The following is a 22,115-nucleotide window of genomic DNA, read 5'->3' on the forward strand; positions in this document are numbered from 1 at the left end:
CAGATGTGTTTTTGGGATAAGGAAATAGCTGGATATTGCTAGAACGTTGTTATATTTTTAACAGCAGCCCACGCTTTTGTCAGGTCTATATAGGATCTTTGTAACCAGGCACATTGCAGTATTACAAGTTTTTCCTGATTCCCCTCATTCATACTTGTAATACATCTGTGGTGTAAGTAGGAAATGCCACAGCATGCCCTGGCACATGCTAGCTCTGGAAGGCCCATGTCTGATAGTTAAGTCTATAGTGATAAAAGAAGCATATGCACAAACATGCCTCTAGCCACCAAGCAACTGTCCCCCCACAGATATGCTCCTTGCAGTGCAGTTGCAGCAACAGTGAGACCCTGCCCCTCTGCTGGCTTATATTCCCTCACCTGGTGGGTTGTACACCGACAACCTGAGACGTCTTCTGCATGGAACTCATTGCCTCTCTTCTTGCTTCAAGCATCTCCTGGTTCTCAGAGACAGTGGGTTGGGGGAAGGTGGGGAGTCTCCCGACCCATCTGTCGCTTGAACAGCCTCTTCTTCTGCCACATCCTGCACACCTTCCTTCACCTCCGACTCTCCCTCCTCCCCATGCCCTGGCTCCTACTTGCGGGTGGCGTCAAACCCCATAAGTCACTGGTCCCCTCTCCGGGGTCACTCTCTCGGTCCCCTGCCTCCGCCACACACTCTTCAGAGCCCCGTCAGTCCCTGACATAGCAATGCACTTAGCATAGCTTCATACTAGATAGCACACCTGTAGCCCTTGAAAACATCTATCCTTTCAAAGGAATTAAGTAACCTAGAAGAAGGGTTTTTTTCTTCCGCTGCTCTGCCTATATTTAGTTTTCAAACAGATTTACTGAGGGAACAAGAGTTTCAAGCAGAGAGAGAGAGAGAGAGAGAGAGAGAGAGAGAAAGAAAGAAAGAAAGAAAGGGAGAATGAGTTATAAAATGACTATTAAGTCATCCTGATTTTACCACAATTCCATGTAGTTTTGGCATTTTAGCAGGATGTTAGAAACTAATAAGATACTTAGACAAATGGTTTTCAGAAGAGGTAGGTAATACAGGTAGGTGGCAGCTACCTGTAGTTTGTAAAATAATATTTTAAGCAAAGTATACTGACTTCATTGGCCGGTAGTAGTATATCAAATTTCAAATCTGAATTCAGGACAAACTAAGCTGATACTTTTAATGAATTCTCTATATCACTGGTTCCCAATTAGCTATTTACTGAGGACCCCCTATATTTCAAAGGCCAAGCCACAGACCCCCTACTTTTGAAAAATTTTATAGCTCCATGGTAGTTACCTCTGCAGAGCAATTTTTTGAACAAAATATGGGGTAGCCCCTAATAAGCAAAGGATTTTAGGTATATTAAAAAACAGACTAGGGCTGAGCGATACCTGGTTTTCAACATTGTGATATATCAGCAGCTAAACATCACAACATTCCGATATATCATGATGTCTGAAAAGGAAGATCAGGCATGGGGATGAGGGAAGGAACAGTCACAGAGATCTGTTAAGAGAGTCGAGTAAGTATTTGTGAGGGAGTGGGGTGGGTGCCACTGCTGGTCTGCTTCAGGTTACTGCATTAACTGCACCTTATTCGTGATGATGTTTTAAATCTTCAGAACGACGCACCTGTTTGTTATGACAATGAAGAACACTGCTACTGTTGTATTGTTGGCTGCATAGCACTGATTTGTTACCATGATGATGCCTGCTGCCATTTACTCCCTGTTTATCTCCTCTACATCTAAACACCCCCACATTTCTCATAGGGCGTATGCTATATAAACTGGGTGTGTACATTGAATCTAGGCAGCTTAATGATTGGCCTAGGGCGCTAGGATATTTCATTCTGAAGTTATTGCTGGCCTAGAAGGAATATAGTCCTTTCCATCATTCCATTTCTGATATCTCCTGATAATAAGATCTAAGAAAACTTATTAATCTTCAGTTATAAACTGTTATTCATCTTGTGCATTTCTGTACCCCCATCTGTTGTATTGATAAATGTATTTACAACAGAACAAATCTTTGCTAATGAATTTATTTGCTTATTCTCAAAGCCTGCTCCAAAGGTAGTATGATGCTGAGAGACATGATGTTGTTTGACAGGGTTAAAGGAAAGGCAATAGCTGCAGGAGACTCAGGAAGTAGGACTTCTAATGCAAACAGGCAGAAGTATTGCATGTTTGGATGAAGGCATGCCAAGAGAAGCAATCACTATATAAAAGCTAGTTCCTAAGTTCCATCCTGCTCTGCCAAACTCAGACGGGTCCAACATTCATACTGTTTCACTACAAAATAAATAAATAATAATAATAATAATAATAATAGTAAAGTTTGTTTATATCCCGCCCTCCCCAGCGGAAGCCGGGCTCAGGACGGCTAACAACAATCAAATAATCAAACAATCAAATAATCCAACATTCTAAAAACATTTCATTATAAAAATTAATTAAAATCAAATTAATGGCAACCGTTGAGCAAAATTCTGTGCAGATTGCCAGAGGAGGGAGTCAGGCTGGGCCCTGACCAAAGGTCTGGTGGAACAGCTCTGTCTTGCAGGCCTTGTGGAAAGATGTCAGGTCCCGCAGGGCCCTAGTCTCTTGTGACAGAGCGTTCCACCAGATTGGAGCCGCAGCTGAGAAAGCCCTGGCTCTAGTTGAGGCCAGCCTAACCTCTCTGAGGCCTGGGACCTTCAGGATGTTTTTATTTGCAGACCGTAGGTTCCTCTGTGGGGCATACCAGGAGAGGTGGTCCTGTAGGTACGAGGGTCCTAGGCCGTATAGGGCTTTGAAGGTTAAAACCAGCACCTTAAACCTGATCCTGTATTCCACCGGGAGCCAGTACAGCTGGTATAGTACCGGATGAATGTGATCTCGCAGCGAAGACCCCATAAGGAGTCTCGCCGCGGCATTCTGCACCCGCTGGAGTTTCTGGGTCAGTCTCAAGGGCAGCCCCACGTAGAGCGAGTTACAATAATCCAGTCTGGAGGTGACCGTCGCGTGGATCACAGTGGCTAGGTCAGGGCGAGAGAGATAAGGGGCCAACTGCTTAGCTTGGCGGAGATGAAAAAATGCCGCCTTTGTTATAGCTGTAATCTGCGCCTCCATAGAGAGGGAGGTATCGAAGATTACACCCAAACTCTTAACGGATGGTGCTGGCACTAATTGCACCCCCGCAAGAGATGGGAGTTGCCCCCTCAATCCCATATCGTCCCGTCCCAGCCAGAGGACCTCTGTCTTCGAAGGATTTAACTTCAACCGGCTTCCACGTAACCATCCAGCCACAGCTTCCAAACATCTGGTCAGTGTGTCTGGGGCCGAGTCAGGATGGCCATCCATCAACAGATAGAGTTGGGTGTCATCGGCATACTGATGGCAACCCAGCCCAAAACTCCGGACAAGCTGGGCGAGGGGGCGCATAAAGATGTTAAAAAGCATCGGGGAGAGTATCGCACCCTGAGGCACTCCACACACCAAGGAGTGGCGCGATGACAATTCCCCCCCCAAGCGCCACCCTCTGTCCCTGACCAGAGAGAAACGAGCGCAGCCATTGAAGGACTGTGCCCTGGATCCCCACATCGGCAAGGCGGTGGTCCAGGAGTTCGTGATCGACCATGTCGAAGGCTGCTGACAGGTCTAGAAGAATCAGCAGCCCCGACCCGCCTCGATCCAGCTGCCTGCGGAGATCATCTGTTAGGGCAACCAGAGCCGTCTCGGTCCCATGACCAGCGCGGAAGCCGGACTGGAATGGATCCAGAGCCGATGTTTCACCCAGAAACCTACCAAGCTGTTCAGCAACCGCTCTCTCAATCACCTTACCCAGGAATGGAAGATTCGAAACCGGGCGGTAATTGGATAGATCTAAGGGATCTAATGATGTTTTCTTTAAGAGCGGGCGCACCACTGCCTCCTTCAATTCCCCTGGAAATATCCCGGTGCCAAGGGACAAATTGATGATATCCCCCAGGGGGGCCCACACCTCGTCTGGACACGCTCTAATCAGCCAAGACGGGCACGGGTCAAGAGGACAGGTGGTGGGCTTTCCAGCTCGGAGGAGTCTGTCCACATCGGCTGGGGATATCCGGTCAAAGTGGTCCAATACTGGACCCGAAGACAGAAAATGTCATTTCTTCCTGTTATCAACTATAAAATCTACCTACAGTATACATTAAAGTGGGAAAAACAGAAATTTATTTTGCAATTTTGGCAGTTTATGTATTGGTGGAGGGTGGGGATGAAATCACATGTACATGTACATGATCCGTAATGGTGTCCGTTTCCTAATCGTAAAGGTGATTCAATAATGTATGGAAGGGATGCTGTGGATTGTTTTAGGGATCCAGATTGGAGATCCTGTCTCAGATGTAGCTGCAGCTCTTTCTTCTCCAAATTTGGTGGATACCTTTTGGTTTGTGCAAGTTGAGGATGTGGACATAATTCTTGGGAAAGTGTGGTCAACTACATTCTTGCCTATCCTGGCTTACAACAGCACTTTAGGACTGAATTGCTTGGTGATAAATATCCCATTTAGTAAGTATCCCATTAGAAAAAGGAACAGATTTTTAAAATTAACAATCAGTCTCCAATACACCATTCTTAGACAACATATCTGAGTGTGTTGTGGTATTTCGCCTTGTAAAATCTGGTTTTGTTTCGTTCAGGTAATTGGGAATGGCAGTGAATAAAGGTGGCATTTAGTTCTAGTTTTTTTCTTTTAATTTTTTTTAAAAAAAGAATAAAATTTACTGGTTTATTCTATAGGACAGAGTTTAATTGGGCCAGTGCCAGAATATAGCACGGAAGCTTTCACCTACTTTTCATGAAATATCTGACCTCAGAGCCCTCCAGTTCTGTGCCTTCAGTGAACATTTCTTATAGGAATTCTATAAATGAGCATGAAAATGGTGGATGTGATTGGCACCATATCTTGTAATGATTGCAGTTCTGTAGTTGGTTACCACGACACCATGGTTTCTGGAATGAACATAATATTTAAGATTAAATATGGCACACAGTAATATTAGATGTATAATACTAAGTCTCACTAAGAGTAGACCCCTGGAAATCTGTACTTAGGTTATTGATTTCAGTCATTTATTCTGAATATAACTCATATTGGATATCACCCATAGTAAACAGTCTAAGATAATCAGATTTGTACTCATGATAGGAGATACCTGGTTTAGATATCCAGAGCACTGGCAGATATAGTAGAACATAACTCCATGTCCTGCCCATGTGATTCTGTTCTTAAGCACCACTCCCAACTCTTTCCATTCCATGTATGTGTCATGATGTACAATGAAGGTGTGCCTGCATCTCTAGATTCAGATGGCCTATTAGGAAACAATCAGCAAAGTTCAAATTTTGAGGTGCACAGCATCCTTGCATTCAACAAAGGCTCCAGACACCAGTGACTAACATCATATTGCAGCTTCTATTGGTGCTCTTTTAATCCTGGAACAATTAATCTATGGCGGCAGTCCTAAACTAGAGTAAGCCCCAGGGAACTTACTGGGGTTTGCTTTTGACTAGACATACTTGGGATTGTGTTGTAATTGTCACCTGTGTCCTGTGAGTCAGCAGATGTTTGGATCTTAGAATGGAACCACCTATCCCTTCCTTAATTGTTTGTGGTTAATCAACTAATTATCTGTTGGCTGGAATGTCCACACTTAATTTGTGGTCTGTAGCAATTTATTTTAAAATTCATAGGGTAATTCATATATCCTTTGGAATATATAATTGTATAAGCTTCTAGCAGGTCAAAGGACAAGAATGCAATGGGCCGGCCAAGTCAGGGTGACAAGGACCATAGGGAGGGCTCTGGTGGGTTGGACCCCTTGCTGGGAGTGGGGGAATCTTTAAACGAATATCCCAGTGAGGGAAATCCGGGGTAGGGGGTTCCACATCCATTCTTTATACAACATGGGATGGGAAACTTCCAGCCTGTGGGCTCACAAGAAGGTCCTAATCTGGGCCCACAAGAAGGTCCAGTTATGCCCACAAGGCCATTTCCCCCAAATCATTACTGGTGATGCTAGCTTAAGGGGTGGGAAATTTTTGGCAAGTCTGCCCCACACTGTTCTCTTCAGTCTCTAAAAAAGGATCTGTGTGTGACAGCCTTTTTTTATTTGAGGTCTGCTTTCTTTTTTATTTTCTTCATTGTTGTGTGATGGAGCAGTTGCTGCCAGAACCAATGTGTGCTCTATGCCTTGCAGAGTGAGTGGTAAACTGGCAGGCCCAGACCAGTGCTGTATCATTAATAAAAGACCACTCAATAGCCTGCTGCAAGAGATTTACCAAGTGCTTTGAAGATAAAATTGTTAAGTTGCAGCTTGTGGTTTCTACATCAGTTGTTGCAGATGGAAGATGTGGACAGGAGACTTGTAGCAGTGAGAGGAGCTACATGCCCTCTCAATCTCTGCTCATCACGGCTGATAAAGTCTAGAAGTAAGTGACTGACTCGATGGGTGCAGGGAATGGTTAATGTCTCATTGTGAAAGGGAGTCATTGAAAGAGGCAGTGGTGCAGCCCGGCTTGAAAAAGTCCTCCCAGGATCCAGAGGTCTAAGAAAACTACCACCTAGTCCCTGATATTTTCTTCTTGGGCAAGATGCTCTAGAGATACAGGTATGCCTTGAGGAAGCAGTTTATCTAGACCTGGCTCAATATGGTTTCAGGTCCAGATTTAGCACTAAAGCAGCCTTGGTCCTCCTGGTTGATGGCCTTTATTGGAAGACAGATGGAGCGGGAGTTGGTTCCCTGTAGCTTTTCCTTGACCTCTCAGTGGTTTTTGACACGGTTGACCATGAAGTCCTTCCGGAATTACTCTGGAAGATGGTACTCGGAGGCACTGTACTGTGGCGGTTCTGCTCCTACCTGCAGTGCTATTTGTACTAAGAGACTGTTGCTCAGCTCCGTGGCTTTTGAGCTGTAAGGGTACTGTAAGGTTCCATTCTGTCTTCTATGCTGCTATGAGGCATATTTCCAGTACAAGAAGGTGCACGTGCTTGTTCGCCACACAGCCACTCAGATGATTTCTCCACAGTCACGGTGACATTCACACCATCTTGTGTCAGACGCTCACAGACGGCATGAAGCACTGTTTAATTGAATTTTTTCCTCACTGAAAACTGTATCCAGTACAGTCAGAATAAAAGCCACTTTCAAATGGGCTAGAAAAGAGGGGATTTCTTTACACTGTTCATGTCTCTTATCCACATGCAACTGGAAGGAAAGTTTAAAAAATGTTTTTGTGGCAAGAAAGAAGTCAGTTGAATACACCCTAAAATTAAATACATCTTAGGGTGTGGTTTCCAAAAGCTTGCTCTCTGAAGTCTGATAAGGATGGATAGTTGCCATCCTTTAACTGCCGAGAATGGAAAAGGTCCAAATAACCCTTAGGGGCAAAAAGGGTGTGTGCTGCAGATAACTCTAAGAAGATATATAATTAAAATAGTGTATATAATTTTGAGTTCAGTATGAATCTTTGGGCTGGCACATGCATGACATTTTATCATTTTGCTATGCTAAGAGGTTTTGCATCTACACAATCATTAAAATAATTCAGTTACAGATATGCAAATACCCAGTTGATTGTACCTAAGGACTATCTCAAGCATAATGTGAGATCCTATGGATATTGCTCTGAGGTAAAGTGCATTATATAAACCCTGGGGTAATGATGCAGAAACGTATAAAAGCATAAACACATCAGAAATAATAGGGAAATGTATAAACAGTTTTGAATATAATGCTTGTAGAAAGTTATCTCCCCTGAAGATAACTTTGTGATAGTATATAACAATAATGGCAGTCACTTTAATTTGGATCCATTTGTAAAAGAAGATTTTCTGTCAGGCTCCAGCAGAGGGAGATATCAGAAATTTGCTTCCTCTTCATGCCTTTTTCCTTTTGAGTTGTGCCTTTTAGAATATAAGATTAGGGGACGAGAGTACCTGTGTTTATTGATCTTATATAAGCTGTTCTCATAGTCTTTTTGGCTAAAGAGCAGATTAAAAATACTGCTAGTGAGGAAGTGCCTAAGGATGCTCATTCATGTCCTGTTGAAGTGGCTGGCTGCATCTTTCGATTAATAAACTAGTTGTTACGTGTAACTAGTGTTTCATAAACAGCAAATGTAGGTCACCAGAGTGTGTTGAAGTGGAGAACATCAGATTGTGTGTGTGTGTGTGTGTGTGTGTGTGTGTGTGTGTGTGCATTGTTCGTAGTAAGCCTGGAAAGAGCCAAGATTTAGGGTATCACAAAGTACGGCTCACATCCTAATTGGGATTGTTGAAACAGAAAAGTGGGTTGGAGCTGCTCCAGGCCTAGTTACCTCTGGCTGGAGATCTATTCGTACAGAAAGAAGATGAGCACAGGAACACAAAGGAAGAAGTGGCACGTTGGAGGGGCTGGTGTTGCACAAGAGGATTGTAGGAAGTGAGCAGGAATGTGGGAGTAGGCAATGGGTGCACCTAGTAAGGTTTCTAGATTGGTATACAGATGGTTAACTGGGAAATTATTGGGAAAAACTGATATGAGTTAAATTTGCTGGAGAATATATTGATGGGGAATTTTTCATTCACCAGGACAAATAGATATAAGTGGCGTGTTATAAATTAGCATGAGATAGAATTCAAGTGAACCAATGTCGTCCTTATCCAATGAACCAAATATTTCATTGATTCTAATAAATGAATGGGCATGTATTAAATATGGATGGAATGTGTCAAGTTTCAGAAACTTCAAAAGCTCATCTTTCAAGTTATTCTTTTCCTTAGATAATGGAATGCACTTTTCACAAGACTTAGTTTTAACTCAACTTTATGTATTGCTTACTCTCACATTACACTATACTACAGTAGGGGAAGTGATTGTAATCAACCCAAGTGAGATGTGTGAGGTGTCGGCTTTTGTATCACTTCTCCTCCTGTCATCACCCCCACCACACCCTGTGGAGCAAATTGTTCTTTTTAGCTCAAGTTGTTCTGCTCTTGCACAGCTACCACTCAGTTTAACAACCTTACTGAAAGAAATATCCTGTGACGACTGTACCCATAATGTAATGATAGCTTAGAGAATAAAGCAGTTCACATTTATTGAGATGTTTTTATTGACATAATCTTGTTCTCATGCCTCAGAAAGAAACCAGTCTGTTACTTTAGGGTTTCGTCCTTTATGATTTTGTTTTGCTTTCTTTCTAGAAATTGTAGTGCTCTTGTATATTCTTGTAGGGCGTACTATTGGCTTCACCCCATTAGTTTGGCCATCACAGCCTCAAATTCTTCAAAACTGACTTCTCCATCATTATTTTTGTCCATCTCTTTGAATACGGCATCAATAGTAGAAGCCTGTGATTTTAATACAAAACAAGAAGGTCAAATCAGTGGATGTCACCTTAGTGACAATAATTTTGCTATTTTCTCTCTACTTTGAGATTTGCTGTCTCTGTGAAGCAGTCCCTGGCTTATACTTACTCAAGTCACTGTGTGGTTCATTTTTAAAGTTTCTTAGGTTACCATTTGATATTTGGCTTCCCCAGTTGTTTAACAATGAGGGTCTATATAGATTGTAATCCTACACACACACACTTAGACTAAGTCATACTCAGAGTAGATCTGCTAAAATCGATGGATGTAAGTTAGCAGCCAAGTGGCTCTATTCTGAATATAACTTTTAAGATACAGCCAGTCGTTAAATAATTTGAGCACTTAGTAAGAACTAAGTGCTTTAAGGACTGGAATGCCAGTCGTTAAATATTTTACTATAAATAAGATACTAAAACTGATAATTATAGCACTGGTGCTACAATAACAAGCAAATTTCTTAAACGTAATGGTCAGTTTTGCTCCTGCCGTGGAGGACACCTACTGACATGCTGCTCATCTAAACTTCAGCCCAGCATTTATTGTGTCTCTGTTTCTGTGATGGGTTGCTTACAGTGTTAGTCCTGCTCAGAGTAGACCCATTGATAGCAATGAGCATGACTAACGTCATCAATTTCAGTGGGTCTAGTCTGAGTATAACTTATGTGCCAATGAACCTCCAGCAATCTATCTCAGGCATTGTGGAGTAAATATATATACATTAAATAAAACAATGTACAGTACATTATGGGACTATAAGCACATGCCTCATTAGGAAAAATGGAAATGCTTGGGGCTTCACTCTTTTAAATTCTGCGCTTTCTGCAGTCTTGCTCTCTTCACCCCCAGTTAAATATTTGGCAAATATTTCTGTAATTGCTTTTGGACATTTCCACACACTTTCTTATGCTGTCTCAATGAAACAATTATGGACTTGCCTTTGGTACATTTGGAAATTCCTTCTCAATTAATTCTTTCAGTTCACATTGGGATAGTTGATTAGGATCCCCCCCTTTTGAAGCATACTTGGCAAAAACCTTTCTCAATTCTTCAGTAGATGTCTTGGCCATTTTATAGAACTCCTGAAAAGGTAATGTTCCAATGTGCTCAAATTAGAAATAAAGAAAAGAACACAAAACTAGAATAAGCTAACAAAAAATCACCACAAAAGATGATAGAAATATGCAAATCACTTGATTATTATTTATATTTCACTCTTCTATGAAAAACTAAACAAAGTGACTTACAAATAAAAACAAAATCAAAAGATAACAAAAGCAGTCATAACAGTCAATCAGGATTATTTAAAAAACAGTGCAAATAACATTGTTTAAAACTGTTATCTGCAACAGTTTTCTGTACATGTTACAGCTTCTGTTTTTCAGTCTTCCACAATTGCAGCTACAGGGCAAATTCATGTATTTAAACCTGTTACCTTATCCTGATCAAATTGCATGTCCATTGATGGCCCCCCACATTTCTGTTTGCAATTTGTATGTAGCCTACTGACTGCCTGAACAGATTTATTGCAGCAGAAAATATATGGGTGTTTTTTTTACACATTTATTCAAAAGTTACAATACAGCTTTGTCCACGGTCATAATATCACAGAATGATTACTCCATTCTTCAATCCCACATGTCTGTCATGTTGGCTCACCAAATACCCTCAGTAGGAACCCTACTACCAATCTGGTTTACTAGACATTTTCAATCAATATATCCCGTCCACAGACACGTCTGCAATGCTGTTGGCATTAAAATACCTGGTTCTTCAGTGTTTATGATGAAGACTACCTACAGCTGCACCAGTATGAAGCAAAAGCAATAGAGTAATGTATTTGAATTTACATGTTACATACTCAGGATGAATGCAAGGACAAGCAACATTTTGAACATAGTTTTTATCTAGAACAGTATTAGAAAGATTGGGAAGCAGGTGATCAACACAGAAGACAGGCGAGCAGCAGATAAAATGGTATATGGCATGAAGAAATAAAAGTTGAAAAAACTGAATTTCTTGATATCCCGGCTTTCTGTCTGCCACTTTGTGGAGGCAAAAAAACCCCACCTGGTGATACCCACTCACTCTACAATTTCTAGGTTCATTTCCTTGGAAGCACACCCTGCCCATTTCAAATTACTTCCAATTAAGTGTGTTTTAGGAATACTAACTTGGAACTTCATCTTTTGCAAAGTTCAGTTCCCTGATCCAGCAAGGGAATTGTAATGATCAGCTACAGATGGGCTATTCATTGTTGGTGGGGATGTGCAATCCTAATTCTATTGAACGGTTTAAGAAAGGCACTTCCATAGCCACTGTCTCACATTGTTAATTCTAACAATAACATTCTTGTAGCATGATTATAATAGGATTTGAGCCGTTGCATTTAAGCAACTGAACTCTGTGGAGGATTAGTGCTAGGGCATACCTACTTCGTGGTTTTTCAATTCATGCCCCTCAGAAGGGGCCTTGGGGGGGGGTGAATATTGCGCACGCACCCCCCCCCTTATAGGGGGGTTGCTACAGGTTGAAAAAAATTACACAGCTTTTCATATGGCATTCCCACAATGCAATACTATATAGTAGAATTGCATGACAACACTTGCTGTTTTGTTAGCAATGACATCTCTAAATAATAAGTGATACTATACTGCCAATAGTAAAGCAATTTAAATATGGATATCAAATGATTTCAGAACTAGTTGCAAGTGCCAGTTCTAAATTAATTTGTGCTGCAGGCTGAAAATGGGGCTTGTTTTTCAGACTGACCAGATGAGTTTTAAAATGGATAAGAAGTTACAACTCGGTGTCATGCAGGGTAGTAGCCCAAGACTGAGTAAACTACAGCTTCCAGGGCAATTATTTAAAACAAGCATAGATTATCACATGAAATTCAGATCTTACTTACCTTGCTCTGCAAACCTAAAACCCCCTGAAATTGTCAAGGCAGCTTTAAAAGACACAGTTTGAGACTGGCATTCTTATAGTCATCTGAGGCAGGAGTGTCAACCTGATTGTGAAATGTTTGTGTTGTTTGTTGCTATTAACAATAATAATTAATAGTTTAAGTTTGTTTGTACTTCTTTCCCATGTCTTTGTTTCCTAATTATATTTCTGCAAGAAAGAACTCCCTTTGACTAGGGTTGCCACCTTTGTTCTGGCAAAATACAGGACCGGGAGGGGCGGGGCAGTTGGGGCTGATTCCCCCCCCCCCATCATGCTTCAGAGCAATCCATTGCAATCTACTGCAGCCTAAGAGGATGGCGCTGGAATTTGACACAGAAAATGCCCTTTCCCACACGTCCACCTCCCAAACCTCTGAGGACAGTGGATCTAGCAAGAGAGTCCTGTACACCTGGAGATATTTCAGATATTTGTGACCAGAGTTGTTTAGGGCTTTAGTGTGAGCACAGTGAATTGGGCCTGGAAATAAACTGGGATCCAGTGCAATTCTTTTAAAAATAGTGATAGGAGTTCTAAATGGAATCTCAAGTAATCTGGCAAATTGAAGTTTCTGGGTCGTCTTCCAGGGCAGCCCCATGTAGAATATTGTGGTCCAATCACTTCTGTATAGGTTAGCATTAGTGAAGGGTTTGTTACCATTTTGGTGCTAAGTGGGTTTTTTCCACTAGGCTAACTTTTCACTCTTTTAAGCTGTTGCGAGTTTTTATTCATGTGAGTTTTATCTTCTTCTAGCGTTGTTTTAGAGTTGTCTATATTTTTAAAGTTTTTAAGCTATCCTTGTAATGCTGATGGGCCACTGAAGGACAGGAATACATTTGGTGGAGGGAGGATATTTGCTACAGATGCTTTGAGCTTCCAAGCAAAGAAAAAAAAGTAGATTTTTCTTCTTATCATCAGATTACAGGTGAAACTTGAAAAATTAGAATATCGTGGAAAAGTTCATTTAGTTCAGTAATTCAATTTAAAAGGTGAAACTAATATATGAGATGTGTAGTGGCTCTTGATGCACTAACTCCAGCCTCAGTCCACTCCTTGTGAAAGTCCCCAACACATTTGAATGGTCTTTTCCTGACAATCCTCTCCAGGCTGCGGTCATCCCTGCTGCTTGTGCACCTTTTTCTTCCACACTTTCCCCTTCTGTATAACTTTCCATTAATGTGCTTCGATATAACACTTTGAGAACATCCAGCTTCTTCTGCAATTCCCTTTTGAGGCTTTTCCTCCTTGTGGAGGGTCTCAATGATGGCTTTCTGCACAACTGTCAGGTCAGCAGTCTTCCCCATGATTGTGCTTCCTACTGAACCAGACTGAGAGACCATTTAAAGGCTCAGGGACCCATTGCATGTGTTATGGATTGAATAGCTACTGCACCTTTTCACAATATTCTCATTTTCTGAGCTTGTTAATTTAGGATTTTCATCACAATTATAACAAATAAAGGCTTGACATATCTCGCTTTGCATGTCATGAGTCTATCTCATATATTAGTTTCACCTTTTAAGTTGAATTACTGAAATAAATGAACTTTTCCACGATATTATAATTTTTTGAGTTTCACCTGTATGTCTTCAGTGTTGTATCAGCTGCTTGCTGTTATGAAACATCTAATATTGTTTTCATAAGAGTGAATGGTGCGTTCTTTGTGTAGCATTGATCCTCAACCATATTTGACAGAAATTTCATTAGTTCATATATACCCTTTGTGTGTACATGGGAAGTGGAAGAGTAAAATTGCCATATGATGATAAACTAAAATCTCAATTGAGCAAAAATCTTTTAGCCTCTTGCATTCTAAGCTTCAGTCTTAGCAAAATGCTTAAATGTTAATTTAAAGTTAAATCAATGTAAATATTATTTGAAATCACTTGGTCAACTCACCTAACACAGTGTTGAGGCCTTTGTTTTTCTTTTTGTAAGTTTGATTCTCCCTTTTCTGCTTAAGTTTAACTGGGTCAGGCCCATTTTTTTCTGGGAAAGGATTTCTAAAACGCAGAAGATCCACATAGTAAATTCACTGGGCGCTACACCTTCATTAGAGCAAAGCACACCCAGTATACTGTCAGTAGCTTAATATAAAGAACAGAGCTAATGTTGAAACTCTTCCCTGACCCTCAACATCTCAGTTTCAGTGGTAGTATCATCTGTGGGTTGAACCTATTTTTATTGTATACAATGTTGCTGTACTAGAAACATGGGAAGATTTATGGGCATGCAAGGTGGTGACCCGAGTGCTTTGTATAGCATAGAAATAATGTAAACCAAAGTAAATATTTTTCTTCGTTAAGGTCATTGACATGCCTGAACACAATCCTGGAGACATGGGAGGAACAATGAGACTAGGGGAAAGGAAAACTATCTTTAATACAAAGGACTCTATCTTAAGTAAGTCTTAAGTTCTTTGGCAAATGTATTTGCTTCTGTTATATATATGTTTTTTTAAAAAACCCATATCTGTATGTGAAAATAATACATATTGATATAATGTTTGCGGGCCTTAAGTGTAATAATGGTTTGATTCAGTACCTTTTCTTAATATTTAGTTATGATCATGGAAAAATAAGGGGCCTAATGTGTATCATCCAAAAAAGTAATAAGTAGTCATATTCCCTTTTCTTCAGAAGTCCTGCTTTTTAATATACGACACAGTCTTTATGGTTTAATAAGACCAACTAAAATTTGTTGACCTGTTCAGATTTATGAAAAGTGTCCTTTCCTTGTAAAGCATAAATCAAAAGCCCCCTTGATACCATAAGAAAGCACAAAGCACCTCGTCTTCCCCCTTTCCTTTCCCGGCTGTAGTAGGGATCCTCAAATTTCAGAAAATAATTCAAATACCTTCAGAAAACCAGTCCCGGTTCTTTCGGTAGTTGATTGATTGCAGCCCATTTGCATATGAAGCTTCGGGAGTGCCTCTTGATTAACGCCAATTATCCAGATTAAGGAGGAACCTTCCTCAAAGTAACAGAGGCTAGTCTATGATGGGGGCACACTCCCAGATCGCTCCCGTTCTGCCTTCCAAGTTGGCAGACACAGGGTTGCACGACACTGTGGGATGCAGTGGACTTCCCAGACCCCACTGGAAAGCACCAGGAGGATTTATGCCTCATGGCTTCCCTTTCCCCTGCCTGAACTTCTTTGAAGCCCCTGGAAGGGCTACGGAGAACAACCGCCATTGAATTGTGGGCATGGCTGGAAACCTGTACTTCACATTCTAAGTTGTGCACTAGCCAAGCACAGCCTGCCTACAATCTATCCTTTATTATTGTTGCATATTTGTTCTAACTTTTCCATCCCGGGTTGAAAAAGAGTACATTCACATGAAAACTGGATTTTAAAAAACTCCGTCAGAATTGTGGTTCAGTAAATATCAAACACAGGCTGTGTTGCATTCTTCAACATTCAAATTCCAGAAAATGAGGGGTGCTAAAAAGTTGTAACATGACTTAGGCATTCAGAGTGTATTTTGATTACATTTATATATTTAGGTAAGTTTAATGTGTGTAAAATTGCATACACATCATTTAAAATGATTGCCAAGCACTTGAAGTTATATTATTATTATTATTATTATTATGCATTACATGACACTTTCAGGTGGTAAAATTAAAATTCTTTGCTTTTATGGAAGCAGTTCATGTGCTCCTTCATCAACCATAGATTTACCAAGCTAAACGTTATCCAATCACAAAATTAATAGCAGATTTGAATTTCTCACACCCAAAAACATATTTTAGGACCCCTCATTGAATAAATTAGCAAAAATTAAGTTTCGCCTGCTAAAATAACACACCGTAACACACATGCCACTGAAGATAAGAACTTGTCAAATAACAAACCTATTAAGCTATTCATTTTCATGTAAGCTGTATAATTTCGCCTTTAGGCAGTATTGTTTTTGACAAGTAGTGCAATAAGCATAATCATAATACTTTGGATTTATAATTAAAACACTGGTATTAATTAGGAAGACATTGTTAAGGAGCCATTTAACTCATAACGTGAGGAGTGTAATCTCTCAGCCCTCCCGGAAGAGGCACTTATAGTTGCTGTGAGAGATGGAAGCTCCAGATTGCTTTCCTGTTTGTAAATAACTGGCTTGGGGGGGAAACTAACTTGGAAAAAAAGACAGAAATTTCATGATTGTGTGATCATTTGTTTAGATTGGTGGCTGTGGAGTCAGTGAAATACCCCCCTGCTTTTGTTGACCTGGGGCATATGCTTGTTTTAGATATATCAGTTTTCTAGCTCCTTTATTCATGATCTTATTATTGTAAGGAAGCTTTGCTTCAAGGCAAAGGAATAGTTTTGGGTCACTGCAGTAAGAGTGCCTCATTCACTTTCTCCGAGACTGGCTGGCCATCTCCATGGGAGGGTTTGTGACTTCCTTATGACTTTCCTTTCTCGTGGCCCCTCATGTCATCCTATCTCCCTCTGTCCCAGGGACCCTGGATCTGTGAACTTCTGGAAAGTGAGGTTGACCCCTGAACTCTCATGCCATTTCACTTTTTTAAATAGTAGTAGTTAGTGTGTAATACTTTAAGATGGATGGGCAAGCTTAGTGTCAGAGCATCTTCCTTATTCGCTGAAGGTCCCAGGTTCTGGGGAGTCACTGCTAGTCACTGTTGACGGTGCTGAGCTAGATGCACCAATGGTCTGACTCTGTATAAGGCAGCTTCCTATGTTCCTGGCCATTCTTTCTGCTGAATTTCACAAGCATCCAAGATAGCTGCAAAGAAACTATATTCCAGTTTAGGCTTTGCCACAAAAAGGGAAGTACAGAAAATATTATGAGCTGCAGAAGAATGGACATGACATAGAATTTGACATGAGGTCTCTTGAAGCTGCACTTCTAATCCCCATCTGACATGTCTTTTAGATACATGCTTCACTATCTTCAAAAAGATGTGTTTTTGAAGTATTTCTCTTTTATTCCAGTCCTTCTCCTCCAATTTCTTAAACTCTACATATAACCCCAATCTGCTTTTTGTCCTTGTTTGTTGTGTATGTTATAAGATGCAGGAAGTGTCTAGTTGCCTCTGGCAAGGTCCGCATGTAGTCCGGGAAGATAGGGAGCCCTAAAGTTTGTTTTAAAATTCTAATGATCTTCCTTGCTTATCTTTTAGATATGTTCAACATTGTCCTGCCACATTACATGGCTAGACTGCATCTATTTGAATATCTGTGTTCTTTTATACATAATTGATTGGAAAAATATTAGATTATACACAAAAGCGTTATTTTTACTTGTAACAGTACTGCAGAAGTAACCCTTTAAATGTATTTGTAGGGAAACTTTATGGTGACGAAGTTTTTGTGGAAGAACGACACAGGCATCGCTATGAGGCAAGTAACTGCTAATGTAATTTTTGCTGTCTATCAGCCATGCTCAATTTGGAGTCAAGGCAATGCCACATGTTCATTCCATCAGGTTTTCATAGTAAGGCCATGAGAACTATTACCTAAGACTGTATAAAACTACAGACAAATGTAGGCTTTAAAGGGGTGTGGCGGAAGTGTATTTTATCAGCATTTCCCTTCTCTGGAATGGAAAGTCTTCATAGAATCTGCATAATAAGTCTAAACAATAAAGTCTTATGGACTACTGCTTGAGGTATGGCACCACATACCCATACATTCAACAAGGAAAGTCCCAAACCTTACTGCAAATAAACTCAGTGCAAGGTGGTGTTTCCTTCTATGTGCTGTTCCTTAAATATGGAGGAGGAGATAAAATCCTTCACATAGGGGTACAATCCCAAAAGAAGCTAAAGAAACACTTGTCAGCCAAAGTGAGGCTTTATGAAGCAGAGTCCACTGGAAACAGAGTTGCAGAAAAGAGTCCAGGGTCATTCAGGCCCTGAGTTTATCACATCAGTATTGATACTCAGAGCCACCTGAAATTAGGGGTTTGAACGTTTGAGAATAGGCACCCAGATAGGCACTCTAAAAACTTAAGCAGAATGTCTACCAGCAAAACTAATGAAAATGCACAAAGGAAACTCGGAGAAAGGGAATCATGGAGGTCTGAGGGGAGACTCAGGTGGGAATCAGGAGATTCCAGACACTCAGTTCAGAGATTCATTTTATAAAGTGCCTCTTCAAAAGGACACATGAAAACTCAGGACTCTCCATAACCAGTCAACAGCATTGCTTCGACTAGATGAGGAACTGAGGAAGATTAAGCAACACGGTTTCAGGAGGTCCCATGCTATTATATGGAGAGTAGCTGCCACTGATCTGGTGCCCACCAGAGGTATTGAACTGTAACCACCATCATTCCTGACTGTTAGCCATGCTGTCTGAATCTGATGGAAGTTGTAGTCCAAAAGGAGGGCACCAGTTTGGAGAAGGATGGCAGAGGGGGTGGACACTGCCTTGTCTCTTTTAATAGGGTTAGGTGGGAAATTTTCAAGTGTACTTTGACTCAGCTTGCTAGATCTTTTCCAGGCTAGCTAACGTTTGCAGACAAAAGTAAGCCTCTGAGTCAAGCTGCTTCTGAGAGGACGCATAGAACAATAGCAGAATACTGCTCTCTGGCAACAAAGGACTTAAATACAGTTTTTTCTGATTCTGTTTGTTTTGTTACTAGGCTACACAATAGTATACAGGCAAAGACAGCTTTCTTTCTTTCTATCCATTATACTTCTTAACATTGAGTGTTTTTTCTCTCTTCCAGAAAGGATAAATGAGTATTTCCTTTAAAACTGATTCCCATATTTTGTAATACCTGCAAATTGCAACATATGCTGATTGCTGTTTTGAAATCCATTGTCTCAGTTCAAGGTGCTGTGATTGAACCAGGATTTGGTAATCATTAGTGCCTTTCAGGATTTCTTCCATTCCTGTTCAGCTGGATATCCAAATTGAGCAAATGCTATTCAGGAAACCCTATATGAAGTTTCACCATTTCAAACCTGGTTTCAAATGGTGGTTTGGAGACAGCTTTCAGCCATAGCTTTCCTGATGTGGAAGTCAGGCCAAACCATGTTTGAGCAAAGGGGTATCTATACACAAGGGGAAGAAGGAGGAGTGCGAGTGTGTGGCACTCACAAATACCAAACCATGGTTTAGACATTATGTCTGAAACAGTCTTATCATGTTATTGTTAGTCCTGAAAGCTTTCTTTCATTAGAACCATCTAAAAAGGTATGTTTCAGCAAGAGAGAAAGATTATTGTAGCACAATAACCATCTATATGCATTGCCAATACTGATTCATATGTGGATGCACATCTCCACAGGTATTGCAGTTTTCATCTTAAAAGTATGTTTATCTTCTCTCTTTTGCTTTGCTCTTTCAAAGGTGAACCCTGAGTTGACTCACTTCTTTGAAGATAAAGGTTTGAGATTTGTTGGCCATGATACTGAAGGGAAAAGGATGGAGGTCATTGAGTTGAATGGTAAGGGCTTTGGTTTTTAGCTGCAGCATTCTCATATATAGGAAATGGAGGGTGCACTGTACAGAACCACACCTGACAGATACACACTGGAGAGGACTTTTATCTGCAGTTCTCATTCGGTCTTCTGTTAAAAAGAAGGAAAGCAGATTTCAGTTATTTCAGGAAGCCACATTTGTGAAGAGGGAATTGCCCTGTTTTGGTCTATAATGACTCTATTTTCAAGTAGCAGCTGGTCAAATGGTAGGATACATGAACCTGTAGAAAGAAAGTATGCTTCTTAGTTAAAAAAAACAGCAACAAAAAACAGCCAGGCAGCCTAATTTTGGAGGATATGTTCCACAGTCTGTTTTGCTCTAAGGGAAAATGGGCTGGAAAGAGGTACAGAAGATGCCTTGCCTTGGTGGTTTTATATACCCCAGACACATCAGCAGACACCCAAAAAATGGCTGATTGCTTTCTTATGGCACATTTTGTGGAGACACAATCATTCAGCTTTACACAAATACTCAGTTTTAACTGTTCTTGCAGATGTTTCAAGTCTAAATTGTTCTTAAGGAAAATGTTCTTAAGGATAGACCACTCACAAAATGTCCTGCTTATTTATTTGAAATGTCTATATATTCGTTTTTTCAAACAAAACTCCAAAGTGACTAATCACCAGTATGCATATAGATTGACTTACAGCCATTTAGTCATGGCTATTTACACTTTAAAGGTGTTGCTGCCCAATAAGGTATGTTTACAACATATTTTTATTTACTGCTAACCACAAAGTTTGAAATCTCTGTTTTAAAGCAGACAGTGTAAAAGTCTTGAATTCCAGGCACTGACATTTGTCAATACTTCACATTTAGGAATATACATATCCTTTGTCACAAATGTATGATACTGATATTAAAAACTGAATTATTGCAGAGATACTAGCTGTCTGTAAAAACAAAAATGTAAATTTACCTGATTATGAAAGCCTGAAGCCTATAATGATTAAATTTGGCTCCAGGATGTGACAGAAAGAATTATTTCTATAGTCTCATGCTGATATGGCACAAAACATAGGTTGTCCTTTTGGAGGTATTTCAAAACCTATAAGAAAAAACTGTCTAAGTGCATTTGTTTTATTTCTGCTATATTGCTTCTGATTTACATACTGAAAATAGTTCTGCACAGATCTTGATAAAATATGACAGTGTTGTTAAACACTGCTGCTATGAAAGAAATAACATAAGCAATGCTATATATATATTTTTCCTTTGTCACATTCATATCAAATCATATCATCACATACAACTTTGCTCATACCAAGCATTGACTCCCCCCCTTCCACTCCCTGACTTTCTTAAGCAATCACAATCCTCTTCGCATTTCTATATCACCCTATTTACCTTCTTACTATACTTTTAAAAAAATTCTTTAGTATTTGTAAATCAGTTTCAAAAATTATCATTACAAAATATTTTAAATCAAACCTGCAAATGTTCTCCAATTTTTTCAATGTTCTTTCATATATTGAATAAATTTACTCCAGTCCTTTTCAAACAGTTCGTCATGCTGGTTTCAGATTCTCCCTGTCAGTTTTGCCAGTTCTGCGTGTTCAATCATTTTTATCTGCCATTGTTCCAAAGTTGGAAGTTCCTGCTGCTTCTATTTCTGGGCTAAAAGTGTCCTTGCAGCCGTGGTAGCATACATAAACATATTTAAGTCTACTTTTTGAATTTCTTCTCCCACAATAGAAAAGCCTCCGGTTTTTTAATAAAAGTATATTTAAAGATCTTTTTCAATTCATTGTATATCATATCCCAGTAGGCTTTACTACACATCCACCACATATGGAAGAAATTCCCTTCCTTCTACTTGCATTTCCAACATGCTTTATCTTGAGTTCTATACATTTTAGCAAGTTTAGTTGGCATCAAATACCATCTATACATCATCTTCATTAAATTTTCCTTAAAGCAAGCAATGCAATCCTTAATGGTTTTCCAGAATCTGTTTTGGGTGGCAAGACAAGACTTTTCATTCGTAGCAGAAAACAAATTAGCTAAGCAAAGAAATACAGTTGCCTTGCCACTAATAGGCAAAGTATGCAAGTTTTGATATGCTTGTGGGGTGGGGTGGAATGTTTATTCTACCGACTGAAGCATCTTTCCCCTATGGCAAGTGTTTTTCAACTGAGAGGCCTGTGTTGAAAGCAGAAAGTAGCTAATTGCAAGGAAGGGGCTGAAGGTTCACTTCCGCTATTGTTACCTCTTAGCACTGATAGGCTAAGTGGAAAGCATTTCAAAGGAGGAAGATAATTGGGTGGAAGGAAGAATTAAATGGAATATGGTGGTGGGAGGGTGTGGCTGGCTGAACAGAAACATAGACCACACTGC

General features: G+C 40.2%; 2 protein-coding genes across 7 annotated transcripts in view; one reads left to right on the plus strand and one right to left on the minus strand.

Annotated features, from left to right (window-relative positions):
- The window catches only part of CTPS2 (CTP synthase 2), a 67,052-nt gene that overhangs the window by 38,683 nt on the left and 6,254 nt on the right, over window positions 1-22,115 (plus strand). For all 6 annotated transcript variants that reach the window (XM_081001642.1, XM_081001643.1, XM_081001647.1 and 3 more), the window contains 3 exons: window positions 14,630-14,726; window positions 17,632-17,687; window positions 19,647-19,743. In XM_081001642.1, coding sequence (XP_080857768.1) covers window positions 14,630-14,726; window positions 17,632-17,687; window positions 19,647-19,743 — 250 coding nt within the window. The remainder of the gene's footprint in view (window positions 1-14,629; window positions 14,727-17,631; window positions 17,688-19,646; window positions 19,744-22,115) is intronic.
- S100G (S100 calcium binding protein G) lies at window positions 8,211-13,658 on the minus strand. Its single transcript, XM_081003633.1, has 3 exons — window positions 12,289-13,658; window positions 10,316-10,459; window positions 8,211-9,362 (listed from the first exon to the last, which is right to left on the minus strand). Exons 2-3 carry the CDS (start codon window positions 10,445-10,447, stop codon window positions 9,261-9,263), a joined length of 234 nt encoding a protein of 77 aa, XP_080859759.1. The 5' UTR covers window positions 10,448-10,459; window positions 12,289-13,658; the 3' UTR covers window positions 8,211-9,260.

The sequence above is a fragment of the Podarcis pityusensis genome, assembly GCF_964106645.2.
Source record: "Podarcis pityusensis genome assembly, chromosome: 4".
Taxonomy (NCBI): Eukaryota; Metazoa; Chordata; class Lepidosauria; order Squamata; family Lacertidae; genus Podarcis; species Podarcis pityusensis.

What these genes read in the sequence shown, in the direction of transcription:
- S100G (XM_081003633.1), bottom strand. Translation starts at nt 10,447, where the DNA reads ATGGCCAAGACATCTACTGAAGAATTGAGAAAGGTTTTTGCCAAGTAT. An exon ending in AATTTCCAAATGTACCAAAG is followed by an intron (nt 9,363 to 10,315) that starts GCAAGTCCATAA and finishes TTAAAATCACAG; the next exon opens with GCTTCTACTATTGATGCCGT.